Source organism: Neoarius graeffei, chromosome 18 (genome assembly GCF_027579695.1).
Source record: "Neoarius graeffei isolate fNeoGra1 chromosome 18, fNeoGra1.pri, whole genome shotgun sequence".
NCBI lineage: Eukaryota > Metazoa > Chordata > Actinopteri > Siluriformes > Ariidae > Neoarius > Neoarius graeffei.
The window spans coordinates 67686482-67711391 of record NC_083586.1 but is presented as its reverse complement, the minus strand read 5'-3'; the positions used below and the strand labels follow the sequence as shown (position 1 = coordinate 67711391).

Genomic DNA, 24910 nt, shown 5'->3' with positions numbered 1-24910 from the left:
TATAACCTCCTGCTTTCCTCGTCTCTCTGATCATCCCAATTCTTCTTTGCTAGCTTCTTCTCTTTTATAATTTCCTGGACTTCTTTGTTCCACCACCATGTCTCCTTGTCTTCCTTCCTCCTTCCCGATGACCACCCTAGCACCTTCCTTGCTGCCTCTCTTAGTACAGCAGTAGTATTCCAATCTTCTAGCAGACTTCCATGACCACTCAATGCTTGTCTCATTTCTTCCCTAAACTCCTTCTGATGTTCAACCTCTTTTAGTTTCCACCACTTAATCTTCGGCTCCACTATTTCACGCTTCCTCTTTTTCACTTTCAAGCTCATCCTGCACACGACCACTTGATGTTGTCTAGCTACACTCTCCCCTGCCATCACTTTACAGTCTCCAATCTCCTTCAGGTTACCCCTTCTGCAGAGTATGTAGTCCATCTGTGTAGATCTTCCTCCACTCTTAAATGTCACCCTGTGCTGCTCTTTCTTCTTGAAGTATGTATTGACTATTGCCAAATTCATCCTCTTTGAAAAATCAACCACTATTTGCCCTTCCACATTTCTCTCTCTTACACCATATCTGCCCATCACGTCCTCATCTCCTCTGTTTCCCTCGCCAACATGTCCGTTGAAATCTGCTCCTATCAGCACACGCTCCTCCCTCGGTATACTTTCTACCACTTCATCCATCTTTTCCCAGAAAGACTCTTTCTCTTCATTCTCACATCCAACCTGTGGGGCGTATGCACACAACATTGATTACCACTTCTTGAATCTCCAACTTCATGCCTATCACTCTATCTGACACCCTCTTCACATCAATCACACTGTTGACCAACTCTCCCCTCAGAACAATACCAACACCATTTCTCTTTCCATCCACTCCATAATAAAACAACTTGCATCCATCTCCAATGTTCTTGGCCTTGCTTCCTTTCCACCTCGTCTCCTGCACACACAAAATGTCCAACTTCCTTCTTTCCATCATACCTGCTAACTCTCTCGCTCTGCCAGTCAATGTTCCCACATTCAGTGTTCCTACCCTCAATTCTAAGCTCCTTCCCTTCCATCTTTCACACTATCTCCTAACACGCCTCCCCCCCTTCTCCTCCTCTGTTTTGGCGCAACAGTAGCACACTTTCCACCGGCGCCCTGTTGATCAACAGTACCAGAGGCGGTTGTTGTTAACCCGGGCCCCGACCGATCCGGTATGGTATTTCTCTTTTCATTCCACATGTTAGATTTGGCACAGTTTTACGCCGGATGCCCTTCCTGATGCAGCCCTCTCCAATTTATCCTGGCTTGGGACCAGCACCAAGAGTACGCTTATAGAATAGAATAGAATAGAATAGAATAGAATGCCCTTTATTGTCATTTTACAATCAATTGTATAACAAGATTAGAAGCTTCTCCCTTTCCAGTGCAAAAAAGTAAGTATATAAAAAAATAACTTAAATCCTAACACATAAACATTACAAAAATTGAAATACGTATAAAAGTGTCTTATATTCAAGTATGAATATGAATATGGATGGGCTATGTACAGAATAAATGATAAATTATTTGTATTGCACGGAATGTGCGAGCGACAGTGACAGATGTTTTGCATAATGTCGACATTATATTTGTTATGCACCCCCAGTGGCTGGATTTTATTATTATTATTATTATTATTATTATTAATAATAAAATGTACACATTTTTGCCTGAAATTCTTTAAAATAAATCTGAATGTTTATTTGATGTCTTGTACTTTCTGTTATTTGGGATCAGGAGGTAATTCTGTTTAATATTTCTTTCCTTAGTTAATTTATACGAACACACACAGGTTAGGTTAACTGGTGACTCTAAATTGAGCGTAGGTGTGAATGTGAGTGTGAATGGTTGTCTGTGTCTATGTGTCAGCCCTGTGATGACCTGGCGACTTGTCCAGGGTGTACCCCGCCTTTCGCCCGTAGTCAGCTGGGATAGGCTCCAGCTCGCCTGCGACCCTGTAGAACAGGATAAAGCGGCTACAGATGATGAGATGAGATGAGATGAGATGAGATGAGGAATATGAGGGTCAGTGGGGGAACAGTGTGAAGCTGCTCAGTAAAATCACTGCACTGCTTTACTTTCATTTGGTCTGAGGATGCTGCGAGGCCGCGCCCACTGCCACACCATTGGACTAGGATGCTTGATTGACGTGTGTGTGTGTGTGTGTGTGTGTGTGTGTGTGTGTGTGTGTGTGTGTGTGTGTGTGTGAGAGAGAGAGAGAGAGAGAGAGAGAGACAGCTTCCTCTCCGCTCAGCAGGGTGAAGGATGGAGAGAACAGAGGAACAATGAGATGAAATGGCTGGGACTCAGTGATGCAGAGGAAAAACTGAAGACTGGAATGAGATTATAAGAATTTTTCCAGGTGATTTTTGTCCGTTTCGGGGTGCGTTTATCTGCCATGGTGGACTCGGTGCCGGAGATCCGGCCTCTGGAGCGCTACGAGCCGAACCGAGCCCGAACCGGCGCCAGTCTCCGCTGGATCCTGAACAAAGCGTTCGGTTCCTCAGGTCAGAGTCAGTTCTCTCATCGCTGCTGTGATCAGGAAAAACATCTGGATTTTAAAACGGCATCATTTCTGCACCGCGGGGGGCGGGGCCTGCTTATTTATTTATTTATTAAATTCCTAATGCAGGCGCGCGCGGGTCGCTTGGTAACTCCGGCTGCTCGAGTCGACTCAGCTCCGATTCAAAGAGTCGAGTCGATTCAACAGAATCATTTCTCAACCGAATCCAAAAACATAGATAGATAGATAGATAGATAGATAGATAGATAGATAGATAGAAGGGGTACTCAACTGTATCTCTTGTTGTTGCTTGGGTGGTACACCTTTAGTACCTTTAGTCTGAAATGTTATTATGATGTAAACCATTTTTTAAAGGTACACTACATCTACATTTCCTGAGAATAGCATCTGAAGGAAAAGTACACTTTAGTACCCTTTTTCTGAGAGACTACAGTACAATATTAATTACCTCCACAACGCCCCAACACATCCACTGTTTATTATAAACAATATCCTGGAGTCGAGGTGCCTCTTTAGCTATAAACTACACTCTGAGGAATAAAGGGACCAAAATGTGGCCCATGGTTCCTTGTTGCTGTGGTGAGGTGGTACGGTACCGTCAAGGGAAATGTTTTGTATCTTAATAATGGCTCTTTATTCCTTTACTGGCTCTTCAGGAGCACTGATGTGCATTCAGTGTTTTATTTTAAAAGCGAATGAAAGCGACACCACATGAAGCGTCCCGGTTAAACACAGGTACCTTTGGCCCCAGCGACAGCAAGAAGGGAAACTACAGTGTGGTACCCTGAGGTCTGGAGGGTATCTGGAGAGCTTTGACTCCACACTGCATTGTTCAGCTGGTGGAACCCTGGAGGTTCATGTTCTTATCATTCCTTGACACTAAAAATGATTATTATTATTATTATTATTATTATTATTATTATTAATAATAAACTCTGTGTAGCTCCTGCTGTCTGTAATGTAGAACTTTAAGAGATTTCTGATCAGCTTTTCTGATGCATTTTGCGAAATTACTCCAAAGCTTCGGAGTCGGCTCCTGATTCATGATTCCTGGAACTGGAGAATCGACTCCAGGACCTCTGGGTTAGAACCAGCACAAGCCGAATGAGAGCAGATGTGGGTTTGTGTTGTGATTTACAGACAGTGCGGTGAATTTATTCAGCTCTGCGTTAATGAGCGGATGTTGAACAGGAAACCGGAAATAGTGTTCGGTATTTAATGATGGTGAGGAGTCTGATTGTCCCTCTGTGGGCAGGACAGGCTGGAGACTGGCCTCACACTGGGCCTGATGGTGTTCAGGTGGACACATTAAACCCTGTGTGTGATGGAGATCAGGAGAAGATCCGCTGAGGAAACCCGTCTCTCTCTCTCTCTCTCTCTCTCTCTCTCTTCATGACATGGACACACGTTCATGAAACAGGCCAGATGTGGAAATGTTCCCAGATGCGGAAATGTTCCCAGATGCGGCCTTACAGAGGGAATAGACATTTAAAATGGGACCAGAACGAACCGAATCCTGAACACAAACATGATCGCAAGCGACCCGTCCATTGTAGTGAGCAGAACACAGGCTTTTCTCCTTCACATCTCCAGGCCCGAGCCCAAATCTCTCCTCACTCACTACACACTAGGGTATGACGTCATGCTGTAACTCACCCTACTTAGTGCACTACATGAAGAGCAGTGGGCGGTTCGGGACAGGGTGCGAAGGGCGGTGCCGGTGCGGGTTCGGGGCTCTAACTCAACACACTCAGGAGATTTTATCAGATTCTTCACCATTTATATATCAGCTACAGATAAAGAGACACGGATATAAATAAAATCATATGGATTTAAAAATAAAAGAGAAGCTGCATCAGGAAAAAAAATGAAGCAAATGAATTAAAATTCCACGAATTTACATTATTTGCATCATTACATAATGTGTCTCAACATATTTTCTGCTAATTAATAAAATAAACCAAATGAACAGCTGCTTTATAATTTAGCATCATAATGATAACCATAAATGGGTAAAAACACACAACGTTTGATATAATTAGGTCATCTAAGTCACCTAATATTACATGATGTGATCAAATTTTAGTTCATTCACAAGAACTTATTTTAGCTGCTTTATGCATGAAATAAACATGATTAAAGCGAGACGGCCTTTTCATTTCATAAAACCAGTGAAATTTAGTTCCGTCTGAAATGTGGTGATTGTGATATCTGTTTATTTCTGTAATATCTCACAAAATATCAGGCCATTCTGTGGCTGGGAAGTTATTTAATTTGAGGGGATTAAAGCAAATAATGTGCATGAAATCGCTCGCTTGGCGCAGTCAAGCAGACAGAGGAAGTCCGTGTGCGCATGCGCAGGTTTACCTTCTTCTTCTTCTTCTTCTTTTGGGTTTTACAGCAGCTGGCATCCACAGTGTTGCATTACTGCCATCTACAGGTTTCCCTTTGAGCGTGCACTGACAGTTCCATCATTCTGTCGCTAAACGAACAGCTGATCACACCGAGGTGCTCGCTGAGCGCCCATATTTATTAGTTTGGTCCTGCGTTTCCTTTCCTTCATATATAACATAACGTCTTTTCTTCTCGCTTTCTTTCCGTTACTGTAGTCGGTCTTTCACGTTTCATTCGCACACTCACGTCCTCCATTTTTCTCTCCTGTTTCAAATTTGTATCCCACAATGCCTTGCGTGAACGGGGAAAGCCCACCACGTGATGTGATGCATGATGTAGTGTCTGGTATTGGGTCATGGTGAAGCAGGAAAAAATAGTGGAGAATTTAGGGCCACGTGGAGATAAATTCATTAATTGTTCTATTAGAAAAAATAATAATAAAACTGGAATTCTGTGATTCGAATTCAGTAGCTTTCAGTCACTAAACAAAAATAACTGGGTGTCGGGAAAATTATTTTTATGACCTACACTTGAAAAATCTGAAAGGCAGTACTGCTTTTAACATTTAAACATCATCTATTGCACATCGTTAATGTTAATTGCTTCAATGCAATAATTACAAATAAGAGACCTTATCAGAACACTGTCCTTCTATTGCAGACTTTATCTCATGGCTCCGACATGCTGCTCATCTCAGGATGGGAATTAGAGACTGTGTTTTACTGCACTTCCTGTTTGAACATGTCATTATAGTAGACCTGATCTGTTTGTTCACCTAAACACAGTCGAGAGAGTTTATATTTATATTCAAACTACTCTGCTGTAGAATTCTGGACTCTGATTGGTCAGAAGGTGTTGATTAATTCTCTATAACAGCAGCTGTGACAGTCGCGCAGGTTTATATTAATGCACTCGTTCTGATATGTTATGGTTATAATAACAGCTCATCAAAGGGGCGTGTCCAGCCGACGCTCCACTGATGATAAATGGATTAAAAATGTGTGTAATCACCGATGCGGTGAAGTTTTCTTAAAGTAAGGAGTGACGTTTCTGGAAGGAGTCTCCAGTGTCAGTGCTTCGTATCAGTCAGAGGTGAAGCTGGAACTTTAACTTTTCAGCAGTTGTGACATAAAATTGCCTCAGTTTGGTCGCTCATTAGAGGATGAGCTAATGAAGGTAGTCACGTACAGCTATTCTAACGGGTCTGAACCATGAACAAACAGCTAACTTAGCAAATATATTAGCACTGTGAGTAATGCTAAACAGTTAGTTACCTTTATAAGCTAACGTGAGTCAAGTGTTTTTTCCGTATTTCGACTCGTGTTCATATCGCTGATCCTGAGGAGTTTCACAGAACAGTTTATGATGTACTAGTGCCATCAACTGAGCTCCATTCATTCATCCATCCATTCATTCTCTCTCTCTTCTCTCTCTCTGTCTCTCTCTCTCTGTCTGTCTCTCTCTTTCTGTCTCTCTCTCTTTCTATCTCTCTCTCTCTCTCTCCCTGTCTCTCTCTCTCTCTCTCTCTAGATGATGTTCCAGCAGATCTGAGTGAATGTGTACCTGGTGATCAGGATGGAGATGCAGTGGGCGTGGCTCTGGAGGACCTCATGCTGTCCTGTGAGCTGTACTCTCGTGCATATCCAGCTCTCCTGCAGCGACACACACACTCACAAACACACTCACAAACACACTCACACAGAGACCTGCTGCAGCTCCTCCAGCAACATAACGTGACACCGACACACACTCACACACCAGTCACTGACACCGAGCTGACGAGCAAACCCATCAACATGGTGAGTGAGTGTGTGTGTGTGTTTTCATCAAATTTCTCCATACGCTCCTAAAGGGTTCTTCATGGGTTCTGTCTTCTGATTGGTTGCAGGAAGCTCATTTGGCCCTGATAGATTCCCTGATGTCATTGGCTACCATGGAGACAGTAGGCATGGTCAAGATGGCCAAGGAGGCGGAGCAGTTTGGAGATGGAGCCATCTGGGAAAACTCCCTCCTGTTCTGGATCAACAAGGTTAATCTGGAGCCTGAGACTCTAGAACACTTGATCCTGTATCACTGGGTGGTGATGGGGTTGTGCTCTAAATTGCACTCCGTGCACTTTTCCCTACATCGGAAATTCACTATGTAGTGCACTAGTGTAGGGATGTGCTCTGTGGGTGTGTCACGAACCACATACACTGTTCACTGTAGTTTATGAGCTTTAGCTTTAAAATGACAGAGTGCATTAGTGCATTATGATGTATGTGTGTGTGTGTGTGTGTGTGTGTGTGAGACAGTTGATTCAGAAGTTGAGAGAGGACACAGAGTCGGAAGACGGTAAGAAGATGCAGCGCAGCGCAGACCTACAACCTGTTCAACCGTCTGTGAGTAACACACACACACACACACACACACAGTATTATTGTATCTACTTTCGTGTCATACCTGTCTTTCAATTCAGTTTATTTAGCCCTTTGGTAGTGATAACACTAAATTACAAGGGAGGCCAAATACAAATACTAATACAATACAATAACACACACAAAAAAACATATTTAGTCCCTACTGAACTTATAGGTCACAAAGTTGCTAAGTCGGTTGGTCCTTGTTACACGATAGTCAGCGCGGAACAGGCCAGACCTCAAACCATAGCCATGAGCGACCCTCACGGCCTGTGGTAGCATGTGTGCTAGGAAACCAGACTCCCTGATGTTAGCAATAAATTTCCTGCAAGCCCCATCACGGCACGCTGCCAACGTAAACAAACCACAACCCGCGAGTGCCGACTCATATGATCGCTCGGGAAATATAATTTTAAGTGCAGCCCTCTGAATGCCCTCCACCAGCTGACCTTGACAAGCTGGTAGCCCAGCCCACACAGGAGATGCATATTCTAGGATGGGCCTAACCAGGCTACAATAAACTTGAATAAGGTCAGATGACGAAACACCAGATTTCTTCAACACGCGCAAAGCATATAGGCGTTTCCGAGCTCTCTTTACAATAAAATCACAGTGGGTAGACCATGACAAATTGTCTGAAATGTATACACCAAGCAACTTATAAGAAGATACTTGCTCAATAACTTGACCTGACATTTGCAAGGGAGGTAAATAAGAGGGCTTATACTGTAAAAAGTCTATACACAGTTCTTTACATTTGATAGGGTTCAACCTCATTCCATGACTACAAGCATATGTACAGATATCCCTTGCAACCAAGGGCAGCAAGCTGGTCGAACATCTAGGAATAATTTCAAATATGGAAAGGTCATCTACATATTTTACCCTTGTTTTCCAGTCACTAACCAGATTGTTAACTAGGACTGCAAACAACAGGGGGGCCAGCTTTGTCCCCTGAGGAATACCTCCCCTTGGGACAACACAACTCGATAGAGTGTTACCAATTTTGACCTGCTGAGACCTTTCAGTCAGAAAGGCCCCAATCCATCTAATTAAGATCTCATGTACTCCCAAATTGCGAAGCTCAGATACTAAAACAGAATGATCCACCAGATCAAATCCTTTACTAAAATCAGTAAACAGTATACGCGCATAGCAATGACCACTGTCCAGAGCCTCGAGAATACAATGTAGCAAATATACAAGCGCATGTGTGGTTGATCTACCTGGTAGTGCAAACTGCTTTAGATCAATTTTATTGGAGACCTGTCTAAAAAGTGACTCTAAAGTAAAACCCTCCAGTATTTTTGCTATTTGGGAGGTCAAGGTAATTGGCCTTAAATCGTTTTTAATACACTTAGGTGGAGAACATTTGGGCAAAGGTGTAACTATAGATTCCTTGATCTGGACAAGGATGAACCCTTGCTTAAGTGAAGCATTATAAATATCTGTAACTATAGGGGCAAGTTCACAAGCAAACTCTTTCCAGATCTTGTTGGGCACCACTGAGGGCCCAGGCGACTTATTGTTCTTAACTTGATGCAAGGCTTTATAGCAAGACACGACATCAACAAGAAACTCCCTTGGGACATCCAGGTTAGGGTCAAGAGCAGCGGGTATAATGTCAAGGGGGGTGAAGTGTGATGTAAGATCAGCTAAAAAAGAGTTGAATTTCTCCCCTAGAGCAGTTGGTGTTGGAGTATCCTCATCGAGTAGCTGGGTCACCCAGTCTGTTTTAGTTCTCTGTCCAGTAAGACCCTTTACCTCACGCCACCAACGGCTGATGTTACTTTCTTTAAGAGCGGCCACCTTGCCCTCATAGAACTTTTGTTTACATTCTACACACACCCTTTGCACCTTATTCCGCAGTTCTTTATAGTGCTGTGAGTTTTTCCCATAAACTGCGAGAGCTCTTTGATGTTTAATAATAAGAGCTTTTAACTTGTGAGTGATCCAGGGTTTCTCTGATGTGCAGCACTTGGTACGCTGTAAGGGCAGGTAGTAGTTAACTGCCTCTGTCAAGGTGGAAATAAACAAGTCATATTTTTCCTGGACATATGTATGGCTCAGTACACCAGACCAGTCATACTGTGTAATCCAGTGGCCAAAATCATGGACCCTACTGGGCCGAAGGTCCCTTTTAACGATAGTATTGACAGAAGAGACTAGATTGGGAACAATAGTCTTCGGCTTGATCAATACAGTAAAATGATCGCTCGTACCAAGTTTTGGCAACTGAAGAGATGGAGCAAACAATTTAGGCCTGTTAGACAAACACCATTCTAGAGTCCCTGTATCTCTAGTTAAGATCTTAATTGTGTTAGGCCAGTTGCATTCTTAGTTTGCTGTTCTGTAATACCTGTGCTAGTAGGGTTGAAATCCCCACATACCACAGGTAACCCATCAGGATGTCGAGACAGAAATGAGTCAACATTATTATGAATCTGCTCCAATAAAACTAAATTTTCTGCAGCTCCATTTTTGGGAGGATGGTAAACAGCACCCAATAAGATACAAGATACAGCCCCAGGAAGGCGAAACGGACGTAGCTCAAGCCACAGTGATTCAATCTCTGATGATTCATATGATAAGATTCTATTACAGCGAATCTGAGAGTTTACATATACACAAATACCACCCCAGCCATCAGATCTGTCACGTCTATAAGAGCAATACCCACTGAGAGAAATAAGCGAGTCACTGATAGATGAATTCAGCCAGGTCTCAACCAAGCAAACAATGCCTGGAAGGTTTACATCAACAACGGCTTGAAGTTCGTCCATCTTTTGGCGAATAGAACGAATATTTGCCAATAATATACTGGGAAACCACAGCACATGCGACTTGCTTGGTTGGCTAGAAACTACATTTAATACAAGTTCATCAGTGATGAATGAGGAACTTGCTTCACTCGATTGTAGGCTTTATACAACTATTTCTTTTTAATTTCTTGTTTTTTTTTTCTTTTTTCTTCCTTCCTTTCCTCTTTTCCCCTCTGATCTTTTTTCTATAATTTCCTGCTTCACCTTTCTTTTGTTTTTGTCTCGTTCTTTTATTTTTTTCTTTTGACCTTTTCTGGTTTCCCGTTGCTTTCCCCTTTTCTTGTCTCTTGATTGTTTTTCTCTTCCCCTTTCTTTTCTGTTTGAATTCCTTTTTTGTTTTTCACTAAACTCTCTCTCTCCTCTGTGTCTCTCTAACAGTGTCCATCACGATGGTACTGGAAGCTGGTTCCAGTGAGTACTCTCTCTCTCTCTCTCTCTCTCTCTCACACACACACACACACACACACACTGGGTTGTAGTATGTAAAGAATGTGATGACAGTCTCGTCTTTGAGACGAGGTTAATTGATAACGTATGAAGTATTTGATATAAGAGAATAATGAGTGAAGAGGAGGTGAAGCACAATGTCAACTCTCTCTCTCTCTCTTTCTGTCTCTCTCTCTCTCTCTCTCTCTCTCACGCACACACACAACCTCATAAATGAACAAATCAAAATATAATATGTTCCACTTACAAGTTTGTTTACACTTTATATCTCATTTATCTCAGCCCTGTGATGACCTGGCGACTTGTCCAGGGTGAACCCCGCCTTTCGCCCGTAGTCAGCTGGGATAGGCTCCAGCTCGCCTGCGACCCTGTAGAACAGGATAAAGCGGCTACAGATAATGAGATGAGATGAGATGAGATGAGATGAGATGAGATCTCGTTTATCAATTTCAACTTATCAACTTGTTATTAATTTCAATATCAACTTCGCTCCAGTTTCATCTTTACACACAGTTTACTCTTTAGTTTAGATGCCAGTTAACACACATCACCCAGTGTGTCTGAGTGTATGTCTACTCCATGTGATGAGTGATTGTACTCAGTGTAATGAGTGTGTGTCGACGGTGTGTGATGAGTGTGTGTCTACATTGCATGATGAGTGTGTCTATACTGTGTGATGTGTGTCTACAGTGTAATGTGTGTGTCTAATCTGTGTGATGAGTGTGTGTCTAATCTGTGTGATGAGTGTGTGTCTAATCTGTGTGATGAGTGTGTGTCTAATCTGTGTGATGAGTGTGTGTCTACACAGTGTAACGTGTGTGTCTACACTGTGTGATGAGTGTGTGTCTAATCTGTGTGATGAGTGTGTGTCTAATCTGTGTGATGAGTGTGTGTCTACACCGTGTAACGTGTGTGTCTACACTATGTGATGAGTGTATGTCTATACCGTGTGATGAGTGTGTCTATACTGTGTGATGAGTGTGTCTACACTGTGTGATGAGTGTGTGCCTACACTGTGTGATGAGTGTGTGTCTATACTGTGTGATGAGTGTGTGTCCAATATGTGCGATGTGTGTGTCTACACAGTGTGATGTGTCTAATCTGTGATGGGTGTCTACACTGTGTGATGAGTGTGTCTAATCTGTGATGAGTGTGTGTCTACACCGTGTGATGAGTGTGTCCAATATGTGTGATGAGTGTGTGTCTACATCGTGTGATGAGTGTGTGTCTAAACCATGTGGTGAGTGTGTGTCTATACTGTGTGATGAGTGTGCCTAATCTGTGTGATGAGTGTGTGTCCAATATGTGTGGTGAGTGTGTGTCTACACCTTGTGATGAGTGTGTGTCCAATATGTGTGATGAGTGTGTGTCTACACCATGTGATGAGTGTGTGTCTAAACCATGTGGTGAGTGTGTGTCTATACTGTGTGATGAGTGTGCCTAATCTGTGTGATGAGTGTGTGTCCAATATGTGTGGTGAGTGTGTGTCTACACCTTGTGATGAGTGTGTGTCTATACTGTGTAATGAGTGTGTGTCTACACCATGTGATGAGTGTGTGTCTATACTGTGTAATGAGTGTGTGTCTAATCTGTGTGATGAGTGTGTCTAATCTATGTGATGTGTGTGTCTAATCTATGTGATGTGTGTGTCTAATCTATGTGATGTGTGTGTCTAATCTGTGTGATGAGTGTGTGTCTAGAACGAGTTATGTGTGTCAACATCACATGATGAGTATATTTTTATACCGCATGATGAGTGTGTTTTTATACCATGTTATGAGTGTGTGTCTAAAACAAGTGATGTGTGTTTACTCTGCATGATGAATGTGCTTTTATACCGCATGATGAGTGTGTGTCTAAACCGAGTGATGTGTGTTTGTGTGTAGACTCTGTCTACTCTGCATGATGAGTGTGTTTATACCAGGGGTGGGGAATCTTTTCCCTATCAAGGGCCATTTCGAGTTTTATAACATCCTATGGGGACCAAACTACATTTTTTAACCCATAACCTCTGCTGAAAATTTTAAGATGCAGCCCATTTATTTTAGCTTTCTTTCATGCTATTCAAATAAAAATGCAACTTTATTGGTGTAACTTTCAGTTTTATCCCTTTTTAATCTTCCCATTTTCTTTTTAAATTTTATCCACCTCTTATTATTTTAATGCTCTGTTTTTAGTCTTGTGTTCTTATTGATTTTATATGGACTGATGTAAAGCACGTTGAGCATTTTATGTAATGAAGATGCTACAATATAATAATATTTTACCAATTTTTATATTATATCTGGCCGACCTAATGTGAAGGCTGGAACTGCTTCTCTTTGGCGAGGTGTCTGATGTCAGATGGTACAGATGATGATGCTACTCGCAGCTGGTTTTCCAGGTTTGGGTCAGTCAGTCTTGAGTGGAACCGATTCTTTGCAAGGGTCAGTTTTGAGAAGAACTGCTCACAGCAGTTGGTTGTCCCAAACAGTGATGCAAACTTCAGTGCATGTCTCCTCAGAGTGGGAAAATCCTCCGGACACATATACAGTTTGTAGAACTCAAGCAGAGGAAGGTTGTTGTATCTAGCTTTGAGCTCATTGTTGCTTTGCAGCTCAAACAAATCCTCACCTTTGGTAGTGCCATGCATGGCTTGCAAAGACAGCATTTCCTCCTGCGTATCAAACTCGGCTGTAATCCCACGCACTAAAATGGTGAGTTGGGCGGTATTTGTGATGTCTGTTGTCTCGTCGCAGGCTAAAGAGAAAAACTGAAAATTGCTCGCAGTATCCTTCAGTGTTTTCTCAATGTTTTGTGCCATGTCAGTAATCCTATTGGAGACGGTTCTTTGAGACAAACTGACACTTTGGAAACGTTTCACTGTGTCCGGTGCGAGCAGTTCCGTAGCAGTGACAAGGCACTCCTTCGCAAACTCCCTTTCTGAATGTGGTTTCAGTTTCTTGGTGATTAGCTCAGGTACCACAAAACTAGCCTGTGTAACATTTTCTTGGTTACCTTGAGGTCTTGTGAATGTTGCTTGTTGGGCGCCCAAACTCCACCGAAGAGCTTTAATTTTATCCACACGCACTTGTCCTTTCAGCTCGTCCAGTTTGGCGTGTTTGGTCCTGTAATGATGCTCCAGATTAGCCTTTTTCATCACTGCAAGGGCGTCCCCACAAACTAAGCAAACTGGCTTGCTTTTTACTTCTATGAAAAAATAATCATTTGTCCATTTTTCCTGAAAAGTGCGACATTCCGCATCTACCTTTCTCTTCTTCATACTTGCCATGGTGCGTTTTTGTGAAATAGTTAAACAGTCTGTCTATGCCCGCTAAATGACGCGACGTGACCGCGCATGACCACACTCTGCTCGTGTGGGGTTCAGGACCCTGACCTTGGCCCGGAAAGACAACCACTCACCTGTTTTATTAATTGGAGTCTCATTTTTTTCTGATTTAATTTTTTTTTTGTGTGTATGTGAGTAATTATGAATCATCTTGCGGGCCAGATCAAACGGTCTCGTGGGCCGTATATAGCCCGGAGGCTGGACGTTCCCCACTCCTGGTTTATACTGTGTGATGAGTGTGTGTTTATACCATATGATGAGTGTGTGTTTATGCTGTGTGATGAGTGTGCTTAGACCATGTGATGAGTGTGTGTTTATACCATGTGATGAGTGTGTTTATACCATGTGATGAGTGTGTTTATACCATGTGATGAGTGTGTGTTTATGCTGTGTGATAAGTGTGTTTAGACCATGTGATGAGTGTGTTTATACCATGTGATGAGTGTGTTTATACCATGTGATGATTGTGTTTATATACCATGTGATGAGTGTGTGTTTGTGCTGTGTGATAAGTGTGTTTAGACCATGTGATGAGTGTGTTTATACCATGTGATGAGTGTGTTTATATACCATGTGATGATTGTGTTTATATACCATGTGATGAATGTGTGTTTGTGCTGTGTGATAAGTGTGTTTATACCGTGTGATGAGTGTGTTTATAATGTATGATGGTTGTGTATCTACATTGAACACTGTTGGTTTTTACTGTATACTGAGTTTATACTGAATAATAAATTATTGTTTTATTTATATGTGGGCGGAGCAGGGCGGAGTTTCACACATGTGCCTTACCAGAACCATTCTGATTGGTTACTGGCTTTTCACAGTAAAGTTACCTTAGTGATTTTCATCATTGTGATTTTTCCTTCATCCTTAAACCTTCATCTTTGTGTTTACTGTTCAAAAAGAGAAAAAAATTCCTCTCTAATCAATCAGACCACTTCCATTTCTCCCCTCAGCCAGTGAAATCAAAGACATCCCCTGTAATGCCACCTTAAACTGAATTTTTAAGTATGACTTATGGCAGCTGGAATAGCATGCGGAATCTCTCCTAAGACTCCGCCCCTTCCTGTTTTTTTTTTTTTGCTCCTTCTCTTCCTGGTCTAACTGTGTGTGTGTGTGAGACTCTGGTCGCCTTGGCGACGGTTGCTGTGGCATTTACGCCTGTCCTCCTCTCTCTGCCATCCTGCATTCAGCATGCCATCGCTTTTTGTTTGAAGGAGTCGGGAAAAAAGCCTCCTGTGGTAATGTATACACGCCAGCCTGCTGTCTCCATGGCAACACACACACACACACACACACACACACACACACACACACACACACACACACACACACACACACACACACACACCATTCCATTTCCACTCCAAAAGGTGCCAATACAAAATAAATCAATTAGATTCATTATTAAATAATTAAAATGTTAAAGAATAATTTTAATGGTTATATGTATAAAATCCATTTTTAATATTACAATGTTAACATTTTATTAATGTTTATTTCTTTATTATAAAGTTTATTTAACATTTTAATTAATTAATTATCCATTAATTTTTCCCAGTTAGCAGCCTCAGCCCCTTATTGGATAGAAATCCTACATTTTTTTCTTTCTCTCTTTTTTTCTCCTAATAATTTCATATTTTTTAATCCACATGAGTTTCCATAATCATATTTTTTCCATCTTGTTGTGTGATTACTTCATTATTTCAATTCATTGGTGTTTTGTTGCCTGCACATTTTAAAGTCTTTTGCTTTGTTTTTCTTTATCATTTAACAGCTTTCAGTGGAGAAAAGCTGTGATTTTAGTTAAGTTGGTTTTTGTCACATTTTAAAATTCCTTTTTTCCCTTTGTAATTGATTTATTGTGAAAGATTACATTTCTGTTTTCTAAGACATTCTACATGATCACTCATCCACTAGCTCACAGTAGTGATGGGCATCAGAGTCGATTCAGTGATTCAACACTTTTGAACGACTCATTTCAGTGAATCAGAATCAAATTAGTTGCACTTTGATTCGTTTGATTCACCCCTCAGAGTGCCGTCCACAAATACTGAGCAGATTGAGTGTGTATATGACCCAAAATCCATGTGAAACTATGTGGAGAGATGTTATTAATCCTGTTAAATGTTGAATCACTGATGTTATTGTTTGCATGTGTTAAAATCGTCTTCTAATAATTATTATAAAATGATTATTACCTAAATTAGGCTGTGCTTTATCATGCTTGTTTTAGTGTCACTTGCAAAAGAGTTTGCGCCATTAACTTAAACAGTGAGTTGATTAAAATGAACCACTTGTTTGTGATTCACGCCGCTCGCTTAAAGGAATCGTTTAAAATGAATCACTCATTTACGATGTGCCCATCTCTGTGACTCACTCAGTGTCGTTCCCGCTGCCTGTGTTTATTTTCACAGCTTGGCCCCTGAACTTGACTGCACACATTTCCACAGCACACATTAATTCCACTCGCTTTTCTTTTCACCCCTGTAGCTGCAGCCCTGTCTTGCTGCTGTGTGTGTGTAAAGGATAAAAACACAACCTGTAGGCTGGCTTCAGAGATTGTGTTGCTTTGCTTTGACATGTGATGTGAATCTATGAGTGTGTAATGTACTGCTGTATTAACGTGTGTGTGTGTGTGTGTGTGTGTAAGGGCAAAATGGCTTCAATTCACAGTACCTTACACTAAATCCAATGCAAACTCTCCACCACAGGAGCGATTCCAATTGCCCTTGCATTACTGAACAGTCGTTTCTTCTGAACAGGTCGAATTGACTCACGTGGTCAGTCACAGCTGCGTCCCAAAAGCTAGTTTAATTCTAAACAATAACCATAAAAGGATGGTGTGTGTAGGTACTGCATCATGAGTCTCTAGAAAAGAAAACAGCTGACACAGGACTGACATAAGAACACTAAACACATAGGATCTCTACAGCGGTATGTCCCAGAGAATGCAGCTTTAACTTTACACTTCATTTACATTTGTAAACAGAGTCGACCACGACTCGGATACATTAGTAACACTGATAGCAGCCACCTCTCAAACTTGACATGCAGTATGGGTAACACTACATTACGTTACATTACATTACAGGCATTTAGCAGACGCTTTTATCCAGAGCTACATACAACAGGACCCTGACACGCTCACAACAGCAGCAGCAGCCTGGGGAGCAGTAGGGGGTTAGGTGCCTTACTCAAGGGTACTTCAGCCATTCCTGCTGGTCCAGGGAATCAAACCAGCCACCTTTTGGTCCCAATGCTGCTTCTTTAATCTTTTGACCTTTGCCTTCCCTGAATATGCACCATCCACCAAGAATCTCATAATATAAACACTCAAATGTTTGTGACATTCATTAAAATTAAGTCTATTCCTCAGCATGAATTCTAGCTTTTGGGGCCGAGCCTAGATATCGACTCACAAGAGTGACTCATTCTCATGAGTGACTCTTTAAAAGGACTCAGTAAATCAGGTTCAAACAGAGTCAAAATGAATCTGATTCACTGGAGTGATTCACTGAGCTGATGCCTGGTTCAGCACCCCAGTAAACCCCTTATCCAAATATTTTCTGTTTCTGTCCATCTCTCTTTCTTCCACCCTAAACCCAGATCCGCTACAGAAAAGACAAGGTGCGGTCTAAACAGACTCCCACCTTCTCGGTTGTGTCTGGTGTGAAAGATTTGTCCAACGGCTGTGCCATCGCTGCCACCATACACTTCTACTGCCCCCAGATTTTGCCCTTAGAGGGTAAGAAATTAGTCACAATCAGCTGTACATCACAACAGGTCACTGTACACTTATACTCATGTACTGTATATTTTTCACAACTGCTTGAGTTTCAAAAACTGCTTTTAATGTGTCCTGAGGACATGGACCTACTTTTCTCATAGTAGCTACTCAAATCATGGTGGTCATTTTGTTATTACCCTTGCTCCAGTGAATAAATTCACGTTAATCCTGTAGATTTGAAACCAAGAGCCGCTTCTATAATCATGACGACTCTCCTTTGCTCATCCCAGTACTGTTTATAATCAGCCATATTCAGTGTTGGGGTTTAAGTCTAAGTATTTATGTGGGAAAATCAGTGTTCAAATTCAGTTTTGCAGGTATTTAAGATGGTTTTCTTGGATTCCTGTGTATAGATTATGGAAATTATCTGCATGCATTTGAGGTTCATATGTGGCTCAGGGAGGAATCCAGCCACTGGGGGTGCATAAGCGTACTCTTGGTGCCGGTCCCAAGCCAGGATAAATTGGAGAGGGCTGCGTCAGGAAGGGCATCCGGCATAAAACTGTGCCAAATCTAACATGCGGAATGAAAAGAGAAATACCATACCGGATCGGTCGGGGGCCAGGTTAACAACAACCGCCTCTGGTACTGTTGGTCAACAGGGTGCCGGTGGAAAGTGTGCTACTGTTGCACCAAAACAGAGGAGGAGAAAGGGGGGGAGGCATGTTAGGAGAGAGTGTGAAAGATGGAAGGGAAGGAGCTTAGAATTGAGGGTAGGAACACTGAATGTGGGAACATTGACTGGCAGAGCGAGAGAGTTAGCAGGTATGATGGAAAGAAGGAAGTTGGACATTTTGTGTGTGCAGGAGATGAGGTGGAAAGGAAGCAAGGCCAAGAACATTGGAGATGGATGCAAGTTGTTTTATTATGGAGTGGATGGAAAGAGAAATGGTGTTGGTATTGTTCTGAGGGGAGAGTTGGTCAACAGTGTGATTGATGTGAAGAGGGTGTCAGAGTGATAGGCATGAAGTTGGAGATTCAAGGAGTGATAATCAATGTTGTGTGTGTGTGTATGGCCCACAGGTTGGATGTGAGAATGAAGAGAAAGAGTCTTTCTGGGAAAAGATGGATGAAGTGGTAGAAAGTATACCGAGGGAGGAGCGCGTGCTGATAGGAGCAGATTTCAATGGACATGTTGATGAGGTAAACAGAGGAGATGAGGACGTGATGGGCAGATATGGTGTAAGAGAGAGAAATGTGGAAGGGCAAATGGTGGTTGATTTTTCAAAGAGGATGAATTTGGCAATAGTCAATACATACTTCAAGAAGAAAGAGCAGCACAGGGTGACGTTTAAGAGTGGAGGAAGATCTACTGTACACAGGTGGACTACATACTCTGCAGAAGGGGTAACCTGAAGGAGATTGGAGACTGTAAAGTGATGGCAGGGGAGAGTGTAGCTAGACAACATCGAGTGGTCGTGTGCAGGATGAGCTTGAAAGTGAAAAAGAGGAAGCGTGAAATAGTGGAGCCGAAAATTAAGTGGTGGAAACTAAAAGAGGTTGAACATCAGAAGGAGTTTAGGGAAGAAATGAGACAAGCATTAAGTGGTCATGGAAGTCTGCTAGAAGATTGGAATACTACTGCTGTACTAGTAAGAGAGGCAGCAAGGAAGGTGCTAGGGTGGTCATCGGGAAGGAGGAAGGAAGACAAGGAGACATGGTGGTGGAACAAAGAAGTGCAGGAAATTATAAAAGAGAAGAGGCTAGCAAAGAAGAATTGGGACAATCAGAGAGACGAGGAAAGCAGGCGGTTATACAGAGAGACAAGACAGAAGGCAAAAAGAGCGGTAGCGAAGGTGAAAGCAGATGCATACCAGGAGTTGTACGAAAGACTGGAGACCAAAGAAGGAGAGAAAGACCTGTACAGACTAGCTAGGCAGAGAAACAGGGAAGCGAGGGATGTACAGCAGGTAAGAGTGATGAAAGATGGAAATGTGCTGACAAACAAAGAGAGTGTATTAAGAAGGTGGAAAGAGTACTTTGAGGATTTATTAAATGAGGAGAATCGAAGAGAGAAAAGGTCAGATTCATTGGAGACAGCAAATCAGGAAGCAGAGTTGGTTAGTAAGGATGAGGTGAGGGCAGCCATGAAAAGAATGAAGACTGGGAAAGCAGTCGGACCAGATGGCATCCCGACTGAGGCTTGGAGATGTTTGGGTGAGACGGCTGTGGAGTTCCTTACGAGGTTGTTTAATAAGATCCTAGAGAATGAGAAAATGCCAAATGAATGAAGAAAGAGTGTGCTAGTCCCAATATACAAGAATAAGGGAGATGTACAGAGCTGCAGTAATTACAGAGGGATAAAATTGATGAGCCACACCATGAAGCTATGGGAAAGGGTATTGGAGGCGAGATTGAGAAGAGAGGTAGCAATCTGTGAACAGCAGTACGGGTTTATGCCAAGGAAGAGCACGTCGGATGCAATTTTTGCTTTAAGAATGTTAATGGAGAAGTACAGGGAAGGCCAGAGAAAGCTACATTGTGTGTTTGTAGACCTGGAGAAGGCATACGATAGAGTGCCGAGAGATGAGTTATGGTACTGTATGAGAAAGTGTGGGGTGAATGAGAAGTATATTAGAGTGGTGCAAGACATGTATGAGAACAGTGAAACAGCAGTGAGGTGTACAGTTGGAACGACTGAATGGTTTAAGGTGAAGGTGGGACTCCATCAAGGATCTGCTTTGAGTCCTTTTTTATTTGCCATAGTGATGGATAGCTTGACGGACGAAGTGAGGCAAGAGTCACCATGGAACATGATGTTTGTGGATGATACTGTGATATGTGGTGAAAGTAGAAAGGAGGTTGAGTTGGGTTTGGAGAGATGGAGGTATGCATTGGAACGAAGAGGAATGAAGGTGAGCAGGAGCAAAACAGAATACATGTGCATCAATGAGAATGGGGATGAGAGTGTAGTGAAGATGCAAGGAGTAGACATAAAGAAAGTTGGTGAATTCAAGTACCTGGGGTCAACTGTGCAGGAAAATGGGGGCTGCGATAGTGAGCTGAGAAAGAGAGTGCAGGAAGGGTGGAGCAGTTGGAGAAGGATTTCGGGAGTCATTTGTGATCGGAAAGTTCCAGCAAAAGTGAAAGGTAAGATGTATAAGACAGTAGTGAGGCCAGCTGTGATGTATGGATTGGAGACCATACCCTTAACGAAGAGACAGGAGGCAAAGTTGGAGGTGGCGGAGTTGAGGATGTTAAAGTTTGTGATGGGAGTGACAAGGTTGGACAGGATAAGGAACGAGCACATCAGAGGGACAGCACATGTGGAGAGCTTGGGAATTAAGCTAAGAGAGATGAGACTGAGATGGTACGGGCACATCCTGAGAAGAGATGCAGAGCATGTTGGAAGGAGAATGCTGAGGATGGAGCTGCCAGGCAAACGAAAATGAGGAAGGCCAAAGAGGAGATACATGGATGTGGTGAGAAAGGACATGAAAGTGGCAGGTGTGGATATGAGCAATCACGTGCTCTGATTGGCTACTCTATTACTAGGATATCAGCTCATATACTGTCAGTAGAGAAAAACAAAATGGTGGAGCACATCAAGTCAGATATATCACTTTATCAAGCATTTAAAAGAAACAGAAATAGCTAAAAGAATATAGTGCCTGCCCCCCCAATATATCCTGTTCCACACTCCAGCCCAGTCGGTGGCAGTAATGCACCTTTAAGTTGGTTTGCCAACCACCAAAAAAACCCCTAAAGAATAAGAAGAAAATGGCAGCACGGGTAACCGGACCAACTGAGGACAAAATAAAACCTCTATTCGAAAACAAAACCCCCCAAAATACAAAAAAAAGCAACAAAATATGGAATTTGATGGTATGAACATATCTTTAAAAAAAATTCAAGAATTATTATCATCACATTTTTCACAAATTGCTCCTGTCATTTCATCGGCTTGTTTACATTCTAAGCGGAAATGATTTTGTCAGATGTTTTTTTTCATCAAATTTTTAAAAAATAAAAATAAAAATGTTCTGTTTCTCAAAATCCAGTGAATGTGGATAGAATAAAAGAGTTATTCCACTCAATCTCGTCGTACATGGATTATAGACAACTCAGTGCTATGTGTCCCGTTGGCTATCAGCTCATGTATGACTCGATTTTGTGGAGTAACTGTTAATTATATACAGAGCCTGATTTATTTTTGCAATCATATGGTGGCAAAGTAGCGCGCAAAAGGAAAAAACCCACACATCTTCTAGAACCCATTAAAGGAATGCACCAAGTCTAACTTGGAATGAAGTGAAACAAGGCACGGAGACAGTCATAAAGAAATAAAGGTGAGCACAATTTTGTAAAACTACCCTGTCAGTCCCAGCGTACTACTCTGGTTATGTAGTCAAGTCAAGTTTATTTGTAAAGTGCTTTTAACAATAAACATTGTCGCAAAGCAGCTTTACAGAATTTTAGTGACTTTAAACATGAGCTAATTCCATTCTACAGGCACTGGAGGTCAGGTACAGTGCCTGTAGAATGGCAGACCAGGGTGGTGGTTCCTCTTTTTAAAAAGGGGGACCAGAGAGTCTGCTCCAATTATAGGAGTATCACACTGTCAAGTCAAGTCAAATTTGTTTGTATAGCACTTTTAACAATAGACATTGTCCCAAAGCAGCTTTACAGAATCTGAATGACCCAAGACATGAGCCAATTTTATCCCTAATCTATCCCCAATGAGCAAGCCTGTGGCGATGGTGACAAGGAAAAACTCCCTCAGACGACATGAAGAAGAAACCTCGAGAGGAACCAGACCCAAAAAGGAACCCATTCTCACCTGGACAACAACAGACAACATGACTATAACATTAACAGTTTTAACATGAAGTCAGTTTTGTTGATGTTATAACTCTTCATTAATGGAAACTTGAGTGCAAAACTGTTCATGACAACTGCAGTCCTAAAGTTAGCAAGTCAACTGTAGTCCTCAGCCATAAAAGCATTACTGTAAGAGTCCAGAGCGTCCTCCAGGTGTGACTTTCAATTGTCCATATGGGGCCGTCCTCCATAGGAGCAATGCGGTGAGACTCCAACCAGACGTAGGGCATCAGGATGGATCAGGCAGGTCTGATGTAGTTCAGTCATATAACATTATTCAAAGTATCACATTATTTGGAGAGCAAAAGGATCCAGTGTCAGTCATATTAGATTCTTTTTCTCTCCAAATAACATGACTGTGTCCTTGTAACAGATCAGTTGTTTCCTCCCCGGTAAAGTGGCCTAGAACCTCTACTGCTCTTCTCATCTCAGAGAGGTTTTCCTCATCTGGCTTTCTTTCAAGCTGCTTTGGGACAATGGTCCCTGTTAAAAGAACTGCATAAATTCATGTGAATTTAATTATTGGCACAAGTGATGATTTGAAGTTCCTTTTGGAGGCTGGAGGGATTGAGCTTGGGCATTGCTGAGGACATCAGAAGTACCATTTTACCCAGAAGACACTTTCTATTCCAGACATCTGAAGAAGCATTGAAATAAAAGCCTGCTTGAAATTCTCCACCTCTTGTATGTGTACATAACCGCTGGTGTATCTTTACAAATCAGGACATAGCAGTTGTTCCTGCTTTGGTGTTTAAATGTGTTTCTATAATGTTACATTATGTTAATGGAATTTAGCAGATGCTCTTATCCAGAGTGACGTACAACATCACCAGAGCAGCTTGGGGAGCAGTTAGGGGTTCAGTACCTTGCTTAAGGGCACTTCAGCCATTCCTGCTGGTCCAGGGAATCAAACCAGCAACCTTTTGGTCCCAAAGCTCCTCTAAACACTAGGCCATGTCATCTCCCATTACACAAAAAATTTCCTGCAATACACTCCTTCACTGAAAATAATGCAAGTGGCCACTCATGAGAAATAGGCATTATACACTTTACAAGCAAAAGCCATTAAAAGTTTGTTAAAACTCAGTTTTATGCCTGAAATCGAGCATTTACTTGTTATCTTTACTTGGTAGAGGTTTGTTTGAAGGACACCATGTCAGTAGCAGACAGCTTGTATAATCTGCAGCTGATCAGAGAGTTTTGCAATGACCATCTTCAAGGCTGCTGCCCCCTAGTGTTGGAGGACCTACTGTACGCCCCACCCATATTACGGGTGAGACACAAAAAATAAATACTGCTCTCACAAAACTGACCTGCCGATTGCTTTTTTAAACTGTATTTCTTAATGACAGAGATTATGTTTAACACTTAGGTAAATATCATGTGCTTCCTGGCTGAGCTACTGGCTGTGTTTGAAGTGCAGAAGCCTGACATCATCAAGCCAGTGCACACCCTGGACCTGACAGGTACATGCATGTTTCTCTTATTATATTTGCAAAGATGAAACATAGACCTGATTTTTAGTGACCTACGTAAGCCCTGAAACATTTATATAGTAGGTTCTTAGATATTTGCTGGCTATCCAACAAACAAGGAAAAAAGTATACCAATGAAGTAAAAAATCAAGTCCCACCCCTTTCCTTGGTCAATACTGGCCAATCACAGCAAAAGTGGATGGTGAGCCTTAACCACAGAGACACCAGTCTCCCAGGATCTCTTGACTTAGAAGGATAAAAGCTTAGACAGTTGTACCACTCAAGAACATAAAACAAGCTAAATCTTTGTATTCAAAGGCTGACTGAACATAATCGTGGCCAAATGCCGAATCCTAACTCAAACCGAGTACATAAATATGGCCCCACACTCAGATTTTTGCATCTCTTTTGTTCTCTAGATGCCTCTGGTTTAGACTGCACCAGCCCTGTCAATGGCAACAGGTAATGCAAAATTAATGGTATCTGCCAATGTATCAACTAATGTCACATTTATTTATTTCATAATTTGCATTATGGGACTTGTTGCTTTGTGGCAGCAGATCACCGTTCCTGCTGAAGCAACCCCTCTTGTCATTGTCATCCCCTGTATCTTCTGGTGGAGGAACAGGTGAGATGGCAAAGCACTCTGCATAATAAGGTAAGGTGATTTGTAGCTCATGTGGTTCTGCATGCTTGAATAATACTTGCTGGTTTCTGGTTTGTTTTCTGGTGCGTTCAGAGGGCCGGGGCTGGAGTAAAAAACAGATCAGGTAGGCCGCTTCTTATTTTCTGTGTAAAATAGGCACGTAAAAGATGCTTATCTGGTTTGAGCTTATTGAGATTATGCATTAATGCATGAGGACAAGTTTCCAAATTTG

General features: G+C 42.0%; 1 protein-coding gene across 3 annotated transcripts in view; it reads left to right on the top strand.

Moving 5' to 3' along the window:
- The first annotated feature begins 2339 nt into the window (after positions 1–2339).
- Positions 2340–24910, top strand: part of LOC132866505 (calmodulin-regulated spectrin-associated protein 3) — a 30428-nt gene continuing 7857 nt past the window's right edge. For 2 of the 3 annotated variants that reach the window (XM_060899314.1, XM_060899313.1), the window contains exons 1-11: positions 2340–2536; positions 6478–6746; positions 6836–6976; positions 7242–7328; positions 10547–10579; positions 17556–17694; positions 23691–23830; positions 23930–24023; positions 24452–24494; positions 24590–24660; positions 24772–24802. In XM_060899314.1, coding sequence (XP_060755297.1) covers positions 2428–2536; positions 6478–6746; positions 6836–6976; positions 7242–7328; positions 10547–10579; positions 17556–17694; positions 23691–23830; positions 23930–24023; positions 24452–24494; positions 24590–24660; positions 24772–24802 — 1157 coding nt within the window. In that variant the 5' untranslated portion in view covers positions 2340–2427. The remainder of the gene's footprint in view (positions 2537–6477; positions 6747–6835; positions 6977–7241; positions 7329–10546; positions 10580–17555; positions 17695–23690; positions 23831–23929; positions 24024–24451; positions 24495–24589; positions 24661–24771; positions 24803–24910) is intronic. The other variant, XM_060899315.1, reaches the window with a different exon arrangement.